Source organism: Canis lupus, chromosome 25 (genome assembly GCF_011100685.1).
Source record: "Canis lupus familiaris isolate Mischka breed German Shepherd chromosome 25, alternate assembly UU_Cfam_GSD_1.0, whole genome shotgun sequence".
Lineage (NCBI taxonomy): Eukaryota > Metazoa > Chordata > Mammalia > Carnivora > Canidae > Canis > Canis lupus.
Window position 1 is genome coordinate 42,318,233 of NC_049246.1, and position 18,692 is coordinate 42,336,924.

General features: G+C 37.2%; 1 protein-coding gene across 17 annotated transcripts in view; it reads right to left on the minus strand.

Moving 5' to 3' along the window:
* The window catches only part of TRIP12 (thyroid hormone receptor interactor 12), a 147,071-nt gene that overhangs the window by 59,098 nt on the left and 69,281 nt on the right, over positions 1–18,692 (minus strand). For all 17 annotated transcript variants that reach the window (XM_038574078.1, XM_038574084.1, XM_038574080.1 and 14 more), the window contains 4 exons: positions 11,462–11,567; positions 8,566–8,702; positions 2,550–2,633; positions 1,494–1,589 (listed from right to left, as the gene is read on the minus strand). In XM_038574078.1, the coding sequence (XP_038430006.1) occupies positions 1,494–1,589; positions 2,550–2,633; positions 8,566–8,702; positions 11,462–11,567 (423 nt within the window). The remainder of the gene's footprint in view (positions 1–1,493; positions 1,590–2,549; positions 2,634–8,565; positions 8,703–11,461; positions 11,568–18,692) is intronic.

Here is an 18,692-nt window from a genome sequence, read left to right on the forward strand (position 1 = left end):
CAGCCTGCCAAGCCCTACATGACCTAGTGAGTCTCGACCCCTCTCAGACTAATCAGCTACAAATTCACTTTCCATAGGTCCCTCGTGCTATTTCTCCAACACGCCAAGTTAATTTCCACCTCTGGTGGTACATGTCCTCTTCCCTCAGACCTGTACTCGGCTGGTTTCCTCACTTCATTTGGGAATCCACAAATTCACCCTGCCTCAGAGAAAGGTCCCTCTAACCAGCCTAACTACATCCCCTCACGAGCCAACCTACATCCGTGCTTTATTTTCCTCCACTGCACTAATTCTATCTGAAATTTTTCTGTAGGAAAACTGTCTTTATTGCCAGGGTCACCCTCTAGCATGGAAGCTCCATGTGGGAAACAACTCTGTGTATTATGCTGTTCATGACTCAGGACAATCCTAGTACCTAATAAATGACACTAAGTAAGCATTCTCCTTCAAGGGTTCATGAGAACTCTGAAACAGGGTATGATATCTGAGAGCAGAGTGTCACGGCAGCAAAAGGAAAACCAAACCAAACATACCAGCTGCTTCTTAAATTTCCTGTCAAATGCTAAGGCCAGAAACTTGAAAAGGACTTAAGTATAAATACACATATGTGAGCATATGTGCTCATACACACTCACTGCATTATGTTTGGAAAAAAACAAAAAACAAAGAATTTTGAGTATTTGATGGAAAATTATATGAGCACATGTTAGTAAGGTCAGAGTTAACAGACTTCAGTTACCACCTTAGAAATGTTGAATTAAAATTAAAGTCTAAAAATAGCCTGATTATATGGAAACATTATCAATGAAGTTATTAAAAAAAATGTTTAAATGTAAATTTTGTTTAAGGAAGCTAAAGATAGTATTCTATACCAGAAAGAATTTAACTAGATTTGTAATTATGCAAAAGTTATTCTTGTTACAAACTGCCACTTCGAGTCACTGTTTTGTCTACCATATATGACAAGATCTCTGGATTATAATATGTTAATTTGATTAAATGAGTCTAGTGACTGGTAATTCTGCTGAGAAATCTTTTCTCTCCGGCTCATGCTACAACTGACTGTCTTATGGATTAAAACTTTATTATGCCACAAAAAAATTCAAGATTCAAATCTATGCAAATCATGCAATCAGATGCTATAATATAATCAATGTAATCATCTGAGATTCTTTACTTTGCTGGAGTTAAACAAAGATTCAATCTTGACATAAACTCTGGATGATTTTCTAATGACTCCAATTCAGCAATCAAAAAAAAAAAAAAAGAAAGTACAGAAAAATCTGGAGTTACTGCGTTTAAAAGCAAGAATGAAAAAAAATTGAAAAATGAAAGCAAGAATGAACACAAACCCTATTTTTAAAAAACAGGTTAAAGTTCATGAAAACCTCCTCATATGAAAGCCTCTTACAGCAATAGATAAAGATTAAAGACAGCACTCACCTAATTATTAAACGTTTGAGGGGAGGGCAAATTTAAGAGTATTCACTTACTAGCTCCGCTTCCAATTGTTCTATGGAAAAGTTGTGACATCCGAGGACCGAGAGGGCCAAACAGATGAGGAGGAAGACCCCTGGCCTCTAACAAAGCTAAAGAGAAAAGAAAAGCATGGAGAACAGTTGAATTGTAAATGCAGTTCATCTTATATAAAACTTTCAAGCAACTGATTCATCTCACATGACTGATTTAGATAGTTACTTTCCATTTTTAAGAGAAACTACATTAAACTTTCAAGATCACTCTTAGATATTAATTAATATAAGTCACAAAACCCATGGCCAGCTCCAAGGCATGTTAAGGTTTTATGGAGGTGGTAAATATCAGTGTCAGAGGGAACTGTATCAAATGATCCAAGAAAAACCCACAGTATTTATTTTGATGAAATTATAGGTTAAGTGCCCTTATGTTGCTTTCCTTCTGATGATATCATTTCCCAATCAGATGTGGTCATAAGATCTTCTAAAAACATATGGAAAATTATTTTTATCAGGTATAAAAGGTGAGAAAAAATGTGTTCACAAGACTTCTAGTCAAGAAGAGATTGCTGTGAGCCTTACACTGAGGATCTATCATAGAAACCAACAGTCTGAAGACAATAAAAATACAGAATATAAGGCTGCTTTTTTAAAAAGCACATCATTAAAATACCTGGTATTTAGGTATACCCTTTCATTTTAAAATAGATAATCAAGAACACAAAAGAACACAGCAAAAACACCCCACTGGGATGCACTGTTATTAGGTACCAGAGAACAACATATTAAGTTATCACCTTTTCAAGACCTTAAAGTATTACCAGCTATACAAGCAACCATAATAGAACATTTTACAAACATATAAAATACATATATAAGATTCTGTCTAAATAGTTTAAGAGCAAGACAGATCATCTTCCAAATCCAAATAATCATAAATAAGCAGCTTTTTTGGAAGTACACACATTGCTAGAGCATGTTTAAATGAGCTTATCTAAATTAATTTCAAGAAAGAAGAGAAATCATAGGCAGCCTCTGATAATGGTTTCTTGTAAGCTCATTAACTGTCTTTACCTTGTAGTCGTCCCATCTCAGAATCATCGGATTCACTCTCCCCAGAGGTGGTCATGCCCACAGCCCCTGCAACAGAACTAGAGGCTTCAAAGGGGGGAGAAAAAAGAAGGTAAGGGTTAGGAGAGGAACATTCAAACTCCTTAGGTCTGGTTTATCTTTAAAAAAAAAAAAAAAAAAAAAAGAGCAGAGTACTATAGACAGACTACTGCGAATAAAGGCAATTAAGGGTGTCTGCCTGTTGCACACTCAGGTGTTCCAGATTTCATCCTGTGAATGAAAGGATGGCTCAATTATCTCAGTGTTCAACAGGCATAAAAACACAATCTTGTCCATCCATGGCTTTGACAGATTTCTCATGTCTCTGAAATTGTTCATAAATTAAGTCTTGTCTTAAACTCAACTACCAAAAGTCCATGCAGATCACACTGCCAAAACCACTATGAGGTTTACTGGACAGGCAATTAGTCACAAACAGAACAGAGACCAAAACTGGTATCTGGGGGAAACGTCGTGGGCAGATGTGGGTCTTCTTCAGCCTGCCTTTACTTCGGGGCTGCGGTCTTGACACAATCACTTCCACGTTTTCTCTCAGAGTAGGCAGATTGTACCCTTTTATTTCCAGGACAAAATATTGAAGATACACAGTTCCAACTAGCAGCAAAGCACTAAAGTACAAAGTAGAGGAAAACTAGGATGTCAAAGCAAGCACTGAAAAACAGAGTTGGATTTAGAAGGATTCTACAAACCAAAGAGCTAGCCTGACCAACAATTCAGCTTAAGCAAAGGGAAGGTGATTCTATCAGGAATCTGAAAGACCAAACTATATTCCTCCAGAACAGGCAGTTTTACTGTTCCTCCTTGGTATCTGTTGAGTCGTTAAGCGTGTTTTCTGTACAATTAACCTGTGTATGACCAGATTATCCACAATACCCTAAGCCTGCACACTCACCAGATGACACGTCAGTCCAGAACATTGTTCACTGTTAAGAGTACATGGATAACATGTGAATTTACAGGGCTATTCTGAAGAGATGCTAATATACGAGTCACCAACTCTATATTTTCTTAAGGGTTTTCGTCACACCTCATCAAGCACTTTCTATGATTTCACTGAGATTTCAAAAAAATTCATAGAAAAATGTATGGTTTAAGAACAGGAGTCAGCAAACTATGGCCCATGGGCCAAATTCAATCCAGCACATCATTTTGTAAATAATATTTTATTGAAAAACAGCCAAACTCACTGTATTACATATTATCTGTGGCTGCTTTCATGCTACAACCACAGAGCTAGATAGTTCCAAGAGAGCATGTATAAAGCCTAACACGTCAACTATCTGGCCCTTTACAGGAAATGTTAGCACTCCCTGGTTTATAGTTACAGGTTAACCAGAAATGCTAATATAAAAGCGTATCAGAGTTTAACAAAATCCACACTTCTGGAGGGGAGCTGCTGGAAAGAGTAAATGCACTCTAGAATGCTATACGTGGCATTTACGAACCATCTGCAGGCTGTGTCTATTTGTTTCCTTACAAACACACGGGGAGGCAATGTAAGCTTTTCCATACGTGTGAGGTAACTGTGGCCTGTGACTTTGAGGGTACTTGCCCAAAGTCAGACTGCTACCCACAGATCAGAGACCTGACCGCAGGAGGTTATACTCTAGTACTGTACGCTATTCGCCCCTTAAATATGTCCTTCACTACTCATTTTTCATTCCAGTACAGCTGCTTCTTCACATTAAACAGAAAGCTTGTTAACAAATAACTGTTATTAAGGTTCGAATCATGACTGAATTTGTTAAAGTGACTCTTAAACTTGCTTTTAAACTCTTCCAATTATGTGCAGGGCAAATACAGTTTTTAACAAATGAAGTAGTTTTTGTTTTGTTTTGTTTTGTTTTGTTTTAAGCACCCTCTGGGCAGCCTGGGTGGCTCAGCGGTTTAGCGCCACCTTCAGCCTGGGGCGTGATCCTGGAGACCTAGGATCAAGTCCCACGTCGGGCTCCCTGCATGGAGCCTGCTGCTCCCTCTGCCAGTGTCTCTGCCTCTGCCCCTCTCCCTCTCTCTCTCACGAATAAAGAAAATCTTTTTTAAAAAAATAAAATAAAATAGAGCATCCTCTGGCAACCCATCTTTTTTAAGAAAAACAACAATGTCAGTAAAAATTCACTTGGGAAGGTGATTTTTTTGTTTGTTTAGTTTATTAGAAGGTCTCCATGTGATTCTTCATGGAGGGAGAGGGCCTGTTTTGACAGAAATCAGTCACTGAACCCAAAGAAGAAAAGATCCTTCTCCAGCCCATTGATGGCAAATATTAATCATTTTTCTACTATAGTTCCCTATAAGTATTACAAAATCAGATAAACGAAACTAGTCTGGCCTGTGGGTGGCTGTTTCTAAAGTCACACAGGTAAGGAGATGACATCAACAAACAGGAGTCCATGACAAAATTCTTTAGGAGTCAAACCTCCTTGAGCAACGTGCACAAGATCTGTCCTGACACAAGTATAAACATAAGATTATCAAGCAGAGAAAATCCAATGCTACATTTTTAAGAGGTGTCAATTTTTGTTTGTTTAAACCAGTATCTCCCCCAACTACTCTGCAGCATATCTTCACAGCACCATGTAAAGATAGTTTCCAATACACAGGTGAATGAAAACAATGGAAAAAATATTTAAGTTAGAACACAAGAAATTGATCACAGAACCCTATGTTTTTATACCTTAATGATAAGGCTTCCTATGCAGAAAGCAAGTAAAATATTAGAAAGCTGATAGAATTCAATTTTAGTTCACAGGAACTTTAAAGACTTACCAGATCCCTAATTGTAAGAGGCAGAAGGAAGACTTTTCTGTAAGAGTGTAATGAAAACCTTTGGGCAAGGCCAAAGGAATAACTACTAGTAAAGTAAGCATGCCTTAATGGGCCCTGGTATCAGGTGATACTGAAGCTTCTAATTTTTAGGGATTCCAACAAAAAGTAGTCATTAACTACTTTTTTAGATAAAAACTTGTAAAACTGGATTGCTTTCTTCTTACAAACTGACCCTGTTCTTTTCTTGTGAAATTAAGATTCTCAATGTGAAATCAGGTGCCAGAACATGGGCTATTTTTCCTTGCCTTGTTTTGCAGGTGTAAGGAGGAATACCTAATTTCTCAACTTTAGTGTCTCTAGTATTTTCAAGACTTTATTGCCACTATGAAAAGGTACACAGCTCTGATAAAGTCCAACACTTAACCTGCCAGGTGTTGGGAAAATGCAGGGAACACCTAACTTTTCAATTCCAAGAGCTCGTTAGCATCTCTTCTATGAAGAGCCAGGCACACTGATATCAACAAATTTTCCTAAGTGTCAACACTTGCCAAGTCAGGATGATATGACCAAGTCTGCCAAAGATGGAGCAACGCTTTATTACTACTGTATATAAAGAAATATGCTTATTTCAATGGCTTCATTGAAAAAGGTCAGGAAGATGGGTTCTCAAAAAAGAAGTAACACTTATAATAATAAGTAATATTATTAAGGGGAAAAAACACAAAATATACTAAAGATAATCAATCTCTTTAAATTAGTAAAAACATTATTTCAACATAAATGTTTCCAATAAAGAGTCTTACACCAACTGTCAAAGAGCTGTCTGTGAATGGATAATTGCCCAAAGATGCTTTAAGTTACCACCATCGATTTATCCTCACACTACCTTAGAAGTTTTTCTCTTTAAATTGCAACTTTACATATGAAGAAACTAAAGCACATTACACTGAAGAACTTAATGTAAAGCTAATAAGGAATTTGCTTCTTCCCACAGCACTACTTCAGTGAGCTGGCAAAATTATTTCTGTAGCATCCGTAAGGCATTCTGCTTCCAAAGTGAAATGAAGGAGTGCCATGTGTATCTTTTCTGCAAACGTGGAAAATACTGAGATCACACCATAATTGTGAATCTCAACAAGGAACACAAACATTTAGGAGGCCGTCTATGAACCTAATTCCCTGAAGCTTTTATCCTCTCAGGTAAAAGGACCAAAACTTTACACACTACCCCCACATTCTGGCCTCCAGGGGATATCAATATGAAATGAACTAGCTCTTTTTTTTAAGTTGTTATTTTTTTTTTAATTTAATTTGTCAGCATACTCATCACATCATGTTCACTCCTAGATTCCTGTCACCCAATTACCCCATCCCCCTGCCCACCTCCCCTCCTATGGCCCTCAGTCTGTTTCCCAGAGTCAGGAGCCTCTCATCATTTGTCTTCCTCTCTAATTTAAACTAACTCTTCGGGATCCCTGGGTGGCGCAGTGGTTTGGCGCCTGCCTTTGGCCCAGGGCGCGGTCCTGGAGACCCGGGATCAAATCCCATGTCGGGTTCCCGGTGCATGGAGCCTGTTTCTCCCTCTGCCTGTGTCTCTGCCTCTCTCTCTCTCTCTGTGACTATCATAAACAAATAAAAATTAAAAAAATAAAATCTTAAAAAAAAAAAAAGACTTTAAAAATAAATAAATAAATAAAAATAAACTAACTCTTCTGACTGTGGGGGAAGTGGAAGGACACAGCCTTTAGAAATGTGCCCTTCTTATGGTAAACCTGAATTTCAGAGTTCCACGACTCTGGGCAACCGTAATCATTATGTACCTCAGTTTCCCCTCACTTATAAAATGAGAACAGCACTTACGCCTCTGCATTATTTTGAACTTAGTACTCAAGGAGAATGAGTCCTTAATACCGTGTCTGCAACAGTGTACACTCTACAAATGTTAGCTATGATAATTACTGTAATGACTCTGCTTTAACAACACACTCAGCAAGCAGCTCCATTTCTGTCATCCATGTGGGAACTGCCCCACTTCCATATGCAGACTTGAAATAAACATTAAACACTGGGAAGCATAGCCTCTGTGTCATCAAGAGCTTCAATGAGTTGTATGTGCAATGGACTATACTTTCTCTCAAATTTAACCCTTCAGATAAACTATTCTTTAAAAAAAAAAAAAAAGTACGTAAAAAAGGTCCCCTCTCACCAGAAGAGATGGTTCAAGTTCGCCATGCCACTATTCATACAAAACCAGGAAAAGACATTGGCAAAACTGTTAAGGTTGACAAAGCTGAGACAAGAAGCATAAAATATGAATAGCAGTAGGCAAATCAGAACCTTCCTGGCAGACTAGGATATAGGCTCCACCACAGGCATGAAAGAAAACTAACTAGCATACACGCTAATGTTACATGAAAGACTGTTACGGAAAAATAAGAACATACTTACACCTAAGCCCACGTGTATGATACTGACAGAAAGGACTCATGATACCCATGTTCACAAGGGTGAACTGAAACATTTTTTCATGTGTTTCTTAAAGTCAGAAATGCTCATTACAGGTTACATTTTAAAACCTGTTGGCCACAATTAACCTCTGAAGTATTAGCCTTCTTTTCCTATTGGTGATCAATACATATTTAAAGCTGAAAGGGGTAGTGGGCAGCCTAATTTCTGTTGTGCTAAGGTATCAAGAAGAATAAAAATAAGCCCATAAGAACATAAATTGCATTCGTAAAGTTCCTTTCCAAAGGAACACTTATTACATTTTAGGGGTTCCAACATTCTCCATTAATATTTACATGTGTATGAAGAAGCAATTTAAGCCATATCCTTACTTCTTATTATGAACTTAAATTTTCAAACAATCACTAGGCAAGAATGGTTTCTCTGCACTGATACAGAAGAAACTTCACAGAAGGTGACATCGCTCCTAACGGCCCTTTGAATGTAATTAGTATAAACATGGTTTTGGAAAAGAAATAGAAATCAAAAACAACAAATGAATCCAACTCATCAAAAAAACCAAACCTGTAAAGTAAAACAAAAAAGAACAAAAAGTTCATCTGATGGTAACATTGAGTATACCTCTGTCCCCTCTCTTGCATTCTATTTGCCATGCCCACAAGGTAATTTATCTTGAACCAAATCGGTAAGATACATAAATGCATTTTAAGGCTCCAAAGTGCCAAGCTACCTGCAGCTCCTTGGGGAGTTTCGTCTGTCCGTGCAGCTGAAGAATTCACGGTCTCCTGGCTGCTTTCAGGGTCCGCCATCTTCTCCTGTCGACGAGCTTCAGCTGCTCCTCTTTTGCCCAGGCCAGAGCCTCGCCGACTACAACAGAAAAGTCCCATCAGAGGCAGCACTACCAGTGACCAGGAGCAATGTCCACACAGCACAAAGCTCCAATGCATGGAGCACAAAGCCAGTTTCTTCTTTTTACATAGAAATTGTTGCAGAAAATCATTATGGTAACAACTAAGACTTTGTATATTTAAAATTCTTCCAAGTTACATGGCGGTCACAATACATGCTTTTGTGGTGCTGTGAGCTGTTGTCATCCTTACAGACAGAAATGATTTTTAAACACTTCAAATGTTTAAATGTTTTTAAACTTTAAATGGAAAAGTGACTCCTGCTGAGAGAACTCATTTAAAATAGATCTCTACTTCTAGGCTAAATAGTGGATCAATATACAGACTTTACACTTGACAATGTGTGTTGGGGCGGGGAGTTTAGAAGAGGAAAAGGTGGGAGAAATTCCTATCACCAAAGTCCCAGATAAGTTAAATCACCAAAGAAAGAACTACCCTAATAATGAATAAGCGCTCCATCCTTTAAAAAATATTTACCATTTAGAAATACATAGAGATGACACTGAGGATTAAGTCACAGCATAATTTGGAAAGAATGGTCAGTCATTTCTCATGAAGCAAATTACATTTTATTGATGATGATTTTTTTCTATTTTAGTAGAGAAATCAGTCAGCAAATAAAATAAAAACAAAGGATTTCCCCCAAATAATTACAACTTGCTATTGTTTAAATAGCAGCCCTCTGAATTACCTTAGGAAATGAAGAAACACTCTACTAAGGAAATGTTTTAGACCAAACTCAAACTGCTGCAGAATTTTTTTTTTTTTTATGATAGTCACAGAGAGAGAGAGAGAGAGAGAGAGAGAGAGGCAGAGACATAGGCAGAGGGAGAAGCAGGCTCCATGCACCGGGAGCCCGACGTGGGATTCAATCCCGGGTCTCCAGGATCGCGCCCTGGGCCAAAGGCAGGCGCTAAACCGCTGCGCCACCCAGGGATCCCTGCTGCAGAATTAGATGCTGGTCAGTAAACAACAAAAAAGCAGCAGGCATAAGTGACCTATGAATGAAGGCTCTGAATTACCAAGGAGTACTAGAAGAGTTGGTTCTAAGTAGTAAAAATTCTCCCTACACAGGGATTTGCTTAGCCAATTTTTTCTTCCACAGAAATAGCTCACCCCAGCCCCAATTTACCAAGCTACAAATTAGTGGGATTCAAATTAATTCAGCTACTTAATATTCAACTTGCACGAATCATGTGACACACACTGCACTGAACACTTTGGTTGCTGTCCTCAAGAACTATTATAGGTCTAAAGAGAGATGAAGATACAGCTGAAGCAGGATGTGAAAGTACTACATTTAAGAGGAATCACAACTAGTTCAGAATAAGTTTGAAATGAAGAGCCTTCCAGGCAGGTGGCTAGACAGCTTGTATAGAGTATGACCATGTAAACTGTATGTAATTTCACAAGCACTAAGAAAGGGGTCATGAGGAGGAGGAAAGGAGGCAGCAAAGAAGGGCTACTAGATTACTTGACTTCACATCAACTTAAAATTAATTTTCAACTATGGTGAATTCAGTTTGTATCGCAGATTATAAACTCTGGGCAAACCAGATTCAAATGTAGCGCACAATGAGACAAAAGCTGTGAAGAACTATAAAATTTTCTGAGTTCCTGTAAAACTATTGCCAAGAAAGCTCAAAAGCAAACAGGTACACGAACTCCACATATTTTAAGTAACATTTTAAACAATCCAGATAGAAAATAAGTGGAAAAGTAGAGATTTAAGTGGCAGGAGTCCTTTTCTGATGACTTGCAACTAGTCATATGGTTTCTTTATGTCACTATTGTACCTACCACCAAGAGCAGTCATGGTCGCTTATCTTAGAGGAGAAACAAGAGAAGAGCTAAAACACCTTTCAGCTCACCCAAAAGTAGGGGAAAGACAAACTGAAATCATTTGGGCCTGATCCCTGGTTTTTGGCACACTTAGAAAAACGAACAAACACCACAGAAAAGGGGACAAGTCCTACCCAGCTGTGAGTAATTAACCACACAAGGGTGTGTGAGTGACTGACACACCTGAAAATGTGAGGAAATTTTTTTTTAAGGATTTTTTAAATTTAACCTAAGATTCTCAAATCAGTTAATAAAAGTACCTGAAATAACAAACTATCATATCAAAGGCAATTGATTTTCTGAAAATGAGATCCAAAACTGCAAGTGGGGGGAAACAGGAATTGGGAGCCATGAAAGCACGCACAAGACACTGACATTCCTCGAGGGGTAGGTGTCATAATACAGAATGAAAATCAAGTACATCTCTTCCCCCTTATCCATTAAACTCAGGTGGTGCCAACACGTTCAGAAACTAATTAGACAATATTACAGCCATTAAAACAGGCATCCCTTTTGATCCATTAATCACACTATTGGGAAATTTAGCTACCTTTAAAAAAATAACCCAAATCTGCATGAAGATGCTCATTAGAGATTTATTGGCCAACTGGAACTCTGAAAACAGATGTCCAACTATTGGCAATAACTGTGAAAATTATTTAACAGCAGAGGAAAAGGTAGAGGGTAAGAGTAAAACAGCATGATTTATATTTAACAAGAACAGGTAAATAAACATTGGGGAGAATTCATTTATACTGGATACTCAAGTGAAAATTTCAGTAATTTTTGAAAACTCAGAAAGTGAAGGATTCTGATGAAAGCTGAGCAGAAGATAAAGAACTGGATCATAAACTGGAAAAACCCAATATGATTTACCTGGCACTAGCACAGGAGCCCGTGGTCTTTTGGCGTGTGCTCCGCCTCAAACTGGGGAGCTCAGCAGGTGGGGATTCACTGCGCTTCTTGGTAGATTTTCTTAAACCTATACATGTGAAATTCAAAAGCACATTTTTAAAAAATAAGTTAGCATAAATTAAGAACTACCAAATTCTTCAGGTCAAAAGCCCACTGCATCTTCCAAGGCCTCCCTAGCAATCTGCTAAAATTCTGTCTATCTGGTATTTGGATAAATCCTGCTTGGCCCCCACCTTACCTTGAGCTATCCCACATCACAAGTGACGGTCGGTCCTTTTCCCCTCATAACTTCCCCTTTAAACATTCCTAATCTCTCTACTCCTCCACTAACTAAAGCTAAGAATTTTTTTGCATTTACTCTGTATTTCAAGGCTGTACTAAATTTAAAATTTTTTATTTATCATTTTCATTCATTAGCACCTTACTACACTTTTAACTGTCCCATTTCATCTGTTTTATACAAAGATCACCAATTAAGACTACGAGAGAACAAAATGCTTTCTTTTTTTTACACTGCTCCATTGGCATGGAAAATACACTGGAGCATTATTAGAATGTCCAGTGTACAGGTTAATGGAATAATTAGGGGGAAAAGTCAATTGAATACACTCTACATGTTATTCTGGAAACTACTAACTAAAACCTTGCATAGGGCTAACAGATCCTAAAAAGATACAGGAATTAAGTGAAGTTTATTACTATTTCATAAACAAGGGGGAGGCCAGAGCATTGGTTCACCCTCCCCCTCACCCATAAGATGTTATCCTACATGATGACAGAATGGGTGGTGTGTTCTATCTACACAAAGACCTCTAATAGCGAAAGGCCTCCAAGTGAAAAACTTTATTTCCATGACAACTACAGCATCACCTTAAAGAGTGTTTCCTTTTTTCAGAGACTAATTACATAATCCTAACAATTCTCCAAGTCACTTGTCTCCCCCCCCCCCCCCGCCCCCCTCTCCCGGAAATTTTTTTTTAAAGATTTTATTTCTTTCTTTGAGAAAGAGAACACGAAAAGGGGAGAGGGGGAAACAGACTCCTGATGCACAGGGAGCCCAAAGTTGGGCTGAATCCCAGGACCCTGAGATCATGAACTGAGCCACTCAGGTGCTTTCCCCAGGAACTTTTAATTTTTGATCATTTCACTCCTTCAAAGTGGAAGATCAGAAATTTCTTAGTCTTGATTTTGTTAAAAACACCAGTAAAGCGTATGAGTAAGAGATGAAAAAAAAGATTCTAGGCATCTTCCTGACCCTTTAAGATGCATTTTATTTGTATTTAATTTTTTAAAGATTTTATTATTTATTCATTAGAGACACAGAGAGAGAGAGAGAGAGGCAGAGACACAGGCAGAGGGAGAAGCAGGCTCCATGCAGGGAGCCCGATGTGGGACTTGATCCCGGGTCTCCAAGATCACACCCCGGGGCCGAAGGCAGCACTAAACCGCTGAGCCACCCGGGCTGCCCAAGATGCTTCATTTTAAACTTCAGTTCATTTAACTTAGGACGGTCCCTATACCATATATATAAAATCAAAATTGTTAAATGAAAAGCACACTATTAAAAAATCTTTAACCACTAAACAAGCTATAAGGACAAAAATCTATGTTCAGACAGACATTGCAATCGAGAGATCTGAACACCTTTCAAGACATTTTTTTCCCCAAAGTAATTTTTGTGAAAGGTTATCCAAGACTCCTGAAACTGACATAAAAGGGACAAAAAGTGGGGAAAGAAGATTGGCCTAAGGGTTTTAGGCCTAAGGGCCTAATTTCAATTTTGTGTTTTTTAATTATTTATTTTTATATTTCTTAAAGATTTTGCTTATTTGACAGAGAGAGAGAGAGCACAAGCAGGGGGAGCTGCAGGCAGAGGGAAAAGGAGAAGCAGGCTTCCCATCAAATAGGGTGCCAGGCAGGGTACTTGATCCCAGAACCCAGGGATCATGACCTGAGCCAAAGACAGACACTTAACCCACTGAGCCACCCAGGTGCCCCTCAATTTTGTTTTTAGATTGATTTCCTACATAACATATCACCAGAATTACTTAATGTGATCCCGAACCAATGCCTAATGCCCCTACACTATTTTATCTTTGTCTGGACACACATCCTGTCACCTGAAAGATGAACATGACATGTGGACAAATTATGAGACTAGCTTAATATATTCAACTAATTATTATCACTTTAACATTTAAAAAAATTCAGAAAATTATTTTTAAATGTTTCAGAAAATATTAAATTATGTTCACCTATTTGAATTGTGCAACTGAATTAGAATAGACTAAAAAACATATACACTTTATGGGAAAAAATGAGCACACATTATTTAAAACATCCCACCGATGTTTTCACCTCTAAAGCACTTTAAAAACTCCTGTATGGGTGATCCCCAGGTGGCTCAGTGGTTTCGCGCAGCCTTCGGCCCAGGGCATGATTCTGGAGTCCTGGGATCGAGTCCCGCATCGGGCTCCCTGCATGGAGCCTGCTTCTCCCTCTACCTGTGTCTCTGCCTCTCTCTCTCTCTCTGTGTCTGTCATGAATAAATAAAATCTTTTTAAAAAAAATAAATGAAAACTCCTGTATGACTGTCACTAATATTAGTTTATGTGACACTAAATGTTTCTATACATACCATGATACAGTAATGGACACTAGTAAAAAATGTTTATCTATCCAGTGACATTCAAAATAAGATATCCAACTAAACATATTGTGGGCTACTACTATATTGCTTCTGAGGGGACAGTATACTTCTTGATCAATCTGTTATACTTTCACTTAAGTCATGACGTAGGTGTTTCACTTTCTTTTAAACAATTTCATTCAAATGTCATTCCCTTATGATAAAAATGTACTCATTTTATAAATATGAGGATCAATATGGACTTGAAAAAATGAACTGACCCATACAACCAACATATCAATCAGAACAAAACATTTCCATCACTCTAAAAAGTTTCTTCATCCCCCTTACAATTAATCCCTTCGCCCACTCTTCTGGCAACTACTGATCTGCTTGTCTGTCATTGCTGTCTATTCTAGAATTTCAGAAAAATGGGGTCATACAGTGTTTTGGAAATTTCATGTTGCTGCACAGATTAGTAGTCCATTCCTTTCTCTGTGGAGAGGTATTCCTTTAAATGGATGTGCCACAATTTCTTTTTCCATCATTGGTGTTAAATTATAAGAGAAATGTATTAAATTACAGAAAAGTAGAAGGCATGTAGGTGGCACAGTCAGTTAAGTGTCCAACTCTTGGTTTCAGCTCAGGTGGTGATCTCAGTGTTCTGAGATCAAGCCCCAAGACTGCTCTGTGCTCAGTGTAGAGTCAGCTTGATACTCTACTCTCCCTTTCCCTCTACCCCTCCCCAATGCACACTCTCTGGAATAAATAAGAGAAAAATAAAAAGAGAAAGAAGGACAGAGGAAAACCAAAACAACAGAGTAGACAAGTATTTTTAACTGCTGTTATAATCATGCTGCAATGTAAAATGACTATCAGGCTATTTGACATGATTCCATTTGCTTGATAAACTAGGAGAGATAAGCCCAAATATTTTACTTTCTGAAAGGTAATCCCATGGTAAAAGAGATATTATATATAACGCTCCATAGTGAAAAAGAGGTTTCCCTATTTGTAATCCCAGGATGGAAGACAAAACTAGCTTTTACATGTATCTCTGGAACAAGGAAGGAACTGGAACAAGGAAACACCTCACAAGTGTAAAGATTGATAATTACGAATTTATCAGTCTTCCTAAGTAAATCAAGTCAAATGTTGGAAGAACTCTATAAATTCTTCCAAAAGTCTAAAACATTTTTTTAGAAGATTACAAACCTCAAACTTTCTGGGAAAAAGGAAAGCTGAAGTAGTTTGCAGAGCAAGCTCTGCCTAGAAAACAGATATAGCTCAACTTTGTTTTGGCCATTCAGCAATGCCAGAACATACTATCTTCACAATCTGAAAACTAGCCATAGTTTTCAAAAGCACTTTCAGAAACAAAGTTATGATTATTCATTCTTTTCAGTCATAAAAAATATTAACTGGCTTTCTTAAAGATGCATAATCTAAACTAAACAATTCCTAAGTTTATTTTGAACCAAAACAGGGGCTATATACTACAGCTTCAATAACCTTCTGGCAAAGGATATTATTCAATATCCTCTGGCAAAGTTAGTATTGTGCCTTACAGGTTCAATTAGAAAATGTTAAAACTCTCATATAAACACACTGTAGTAGTTTTGTAGAATCGAAATGTGTTTCCTTCCATTCTACTGGTCAAGTAAAGATTATTTCAATAAAAGAGGACACAATTTAAGTATAAACCACCACCCCACTGAAAACAAATTAAAATTCATGTGCATGGGGACACACGCATGCACACGCGCACACACCCCCACACACATGCAGAGGCTTTGTATGCATTAATGCAGTTTTGCTGCATTAATCATTTATTTTTATGAAGCCACTATGAGAAACATCTAGAATACTGATCTGATTAATAAATTAATGCCTATGAAGGCTCCGTGTAACGAAGTTCGGTATTAATGTAGAGGTATTTTTATCAAAGCTCTTGACATTATTATTATTATTATTCCTACAAATATATTGTGTGATTTCTTTTGGGGGGTTGGGGAAGGGTACAAGTATTCCTAACCCACAACTAATTTACTCAAAGTTCAGAACTTCATCTTTTGTAAAAACATTAGTTCTTTTGCAAAGTTAGGAAATACAAAATGTGAAATAACTAAATCTCTTATGCAAGCTCTAACCTTGGATTTCTAAAAACATAACATCTTAAAAGAATGCGCAGATTGAGGGCCTTATTTTTTCCTCTGGGTCCTTACTAATAAAAAAAATAGCTATGATCTTGGTGCCTTCTACTTATATAGTAATTTTTCTTCTCCACTTCAAACTTTTAAAGGTATTTCTCTTTGCATTACAATACTGTGAAATGATTCCAATTTTGTAATTTGCAGGAGGAATGAACATGAGTATCATTATCTGCCTATCTCAGCACAAGAATAACCCGCGGAGGAACAATATTAATCCTAGAAAGGTACGGTTTTCACTATTAATTCCTTAAGTTACTTTAAAAGTAGCAATAGACAATCAGACAATACATACTCACTGCCATACTTTTATTCTATTTTTAATTCATGAATTAAATTAGTATGCTAATCTTTGATATGGTTTATACATATAGTGACACAAAAATTTAGCCCCATAAGATAAAATAACAATGTAATAAATAAGCGTTCCAATTTCTTAAAGATTACTTCTGTTATATAGTGAAAACAAACCTGAGTATCAATGTATTAGATAAGGTTGTTTGAAAATCGGGCAAGGTGAGGGAGAGACTGACCTAACACCTTTATTCAGTGAATAATGACTGAATCCACTACATGAACGTTTTTATACTCCAACTTACATATTCATTTTAAAGTAACCTTTAAAACTGATCAAGTAGACATCTACTGTATAATGTCCAGGACCCTTTTTATGAACACCCTTTGTTTTTAAAAATTCTTTTGGGAACTCTCTCCTACCCCTTTCTCCAGATGATACTGATGGAAGTCCCATTCATGGTACACTCACACTACAGAAGTGGGACTATTATCATCATAGCCAATTACAAGCCTGCCTCTGTAATAGCGATTTATTCAAAGATAGGCATATGATCCAAGGACTTTCTTACAATTTAATACATAAATGACTGGATAACATCTTTGGGGAGGAGAGGAGATGATGAGAGAGCCATAACAGGCTTGGGACTGACAGGGTCATCTTTATTTGAGCTCCTGGATCCAGTCAAGCCTATCATTAGCCAATCCACAGGCTTTACCAGTCCTATGAACTGATCAGTGTTTGTGTGTGTATACTACATATATCATGTAATACATATACCTTAAATAATATGCAATTATATTAAAATTTTTAGTCTAAGCTAAGTGTTGACAAACTGCTTAGGAGCAAAACCCAACTGGCGACCTGTTTTTGTACTAGCTTGGTTTTTACACTTTTAAGGAGTTATTAAAAATAAAAATAGGTGACAAAAACTGTATTTGGGGGAACCTGGATGGCTCAGTTAGTTGGTTAACGTCTGCCTTAGGCTCAGGTCATGATCTCAGGGTTATGAGATCAAGCTCCACATCGGGCTTGGTACTCAGCACGGACACCCTCCCTTCTCCTCCTCCCCCTGTCCTGCTTGTGCTCTCGCAAAGAAATAAAATCTTAAAAAAAAAAAAAAAAAAAAAAAGCCCTATATATGGTCAGTTAAGTCTAAAATATTTACTATATAGGCCTATAAAGAAAATAATAATAATTACTGACCTGGACTTTGAAAAGAAAAGGGAAGAACAGTAATATGGACTCAACAGAGTTTCAAATCAAAATAAAATCCCTTGTATTAAAGAAGACCTGAGCTAAATATCATTTCCAAGTATTGATTTTTCTAGAATTAGTTATCATCTTTTTTTTGACTTATCATTTTTGTAATACTCCCACAGATAACAAACACACCTCCATCTTAAAATGGTACAGTAGACGAACTAGTGAATAAGGTACACATACCAGTTATTTTAAACAGGGTATTCAAAATGGCTACAATTCATTTATATTTAAAAAGTATCAAAGGATGATTAGGATTGGTTGGGGGAGGTTGGGTTTTGAAATGCAAATCCCCAATTTGTTTATATATTTTTAAAAGCTATCAATTATCCATTTATTTGCATGTTGAATCTGTTTCAAAAAGTATCCAGAATGACTTGGTTTTTCTTCATAAAAGGAAAAAATACACCAAATAACATGAGTACTATTACACATGAATAGTTCAATTTAGAATCATGCAATGGGGCCTTTTTTCTACTTAAAAAGGAGACCCAATAAAGAGAATTAACTAACAGTGGGAATATTTTCAGTAACTAGATCTTGACTCCTTCAGCCAAAACAGAACCATGAGAACCTGGTATAACTTGGTGTTTCTTAAGAAAAAAAAAAAAAACAACTTGATGTTGCTATCTACTTTCAAGTATGAAGTATACATCCTTATTAATGGCTACACTGCCAAAAATAAACTCACAAAACGCAAAATAACCTAGTATATTAAAAAGGGATCATTGATGTTTATTTTAAAATCATTCAGTAACAATAAAAGATGAGTTTTGCAGATGACAGTAAGCTAAA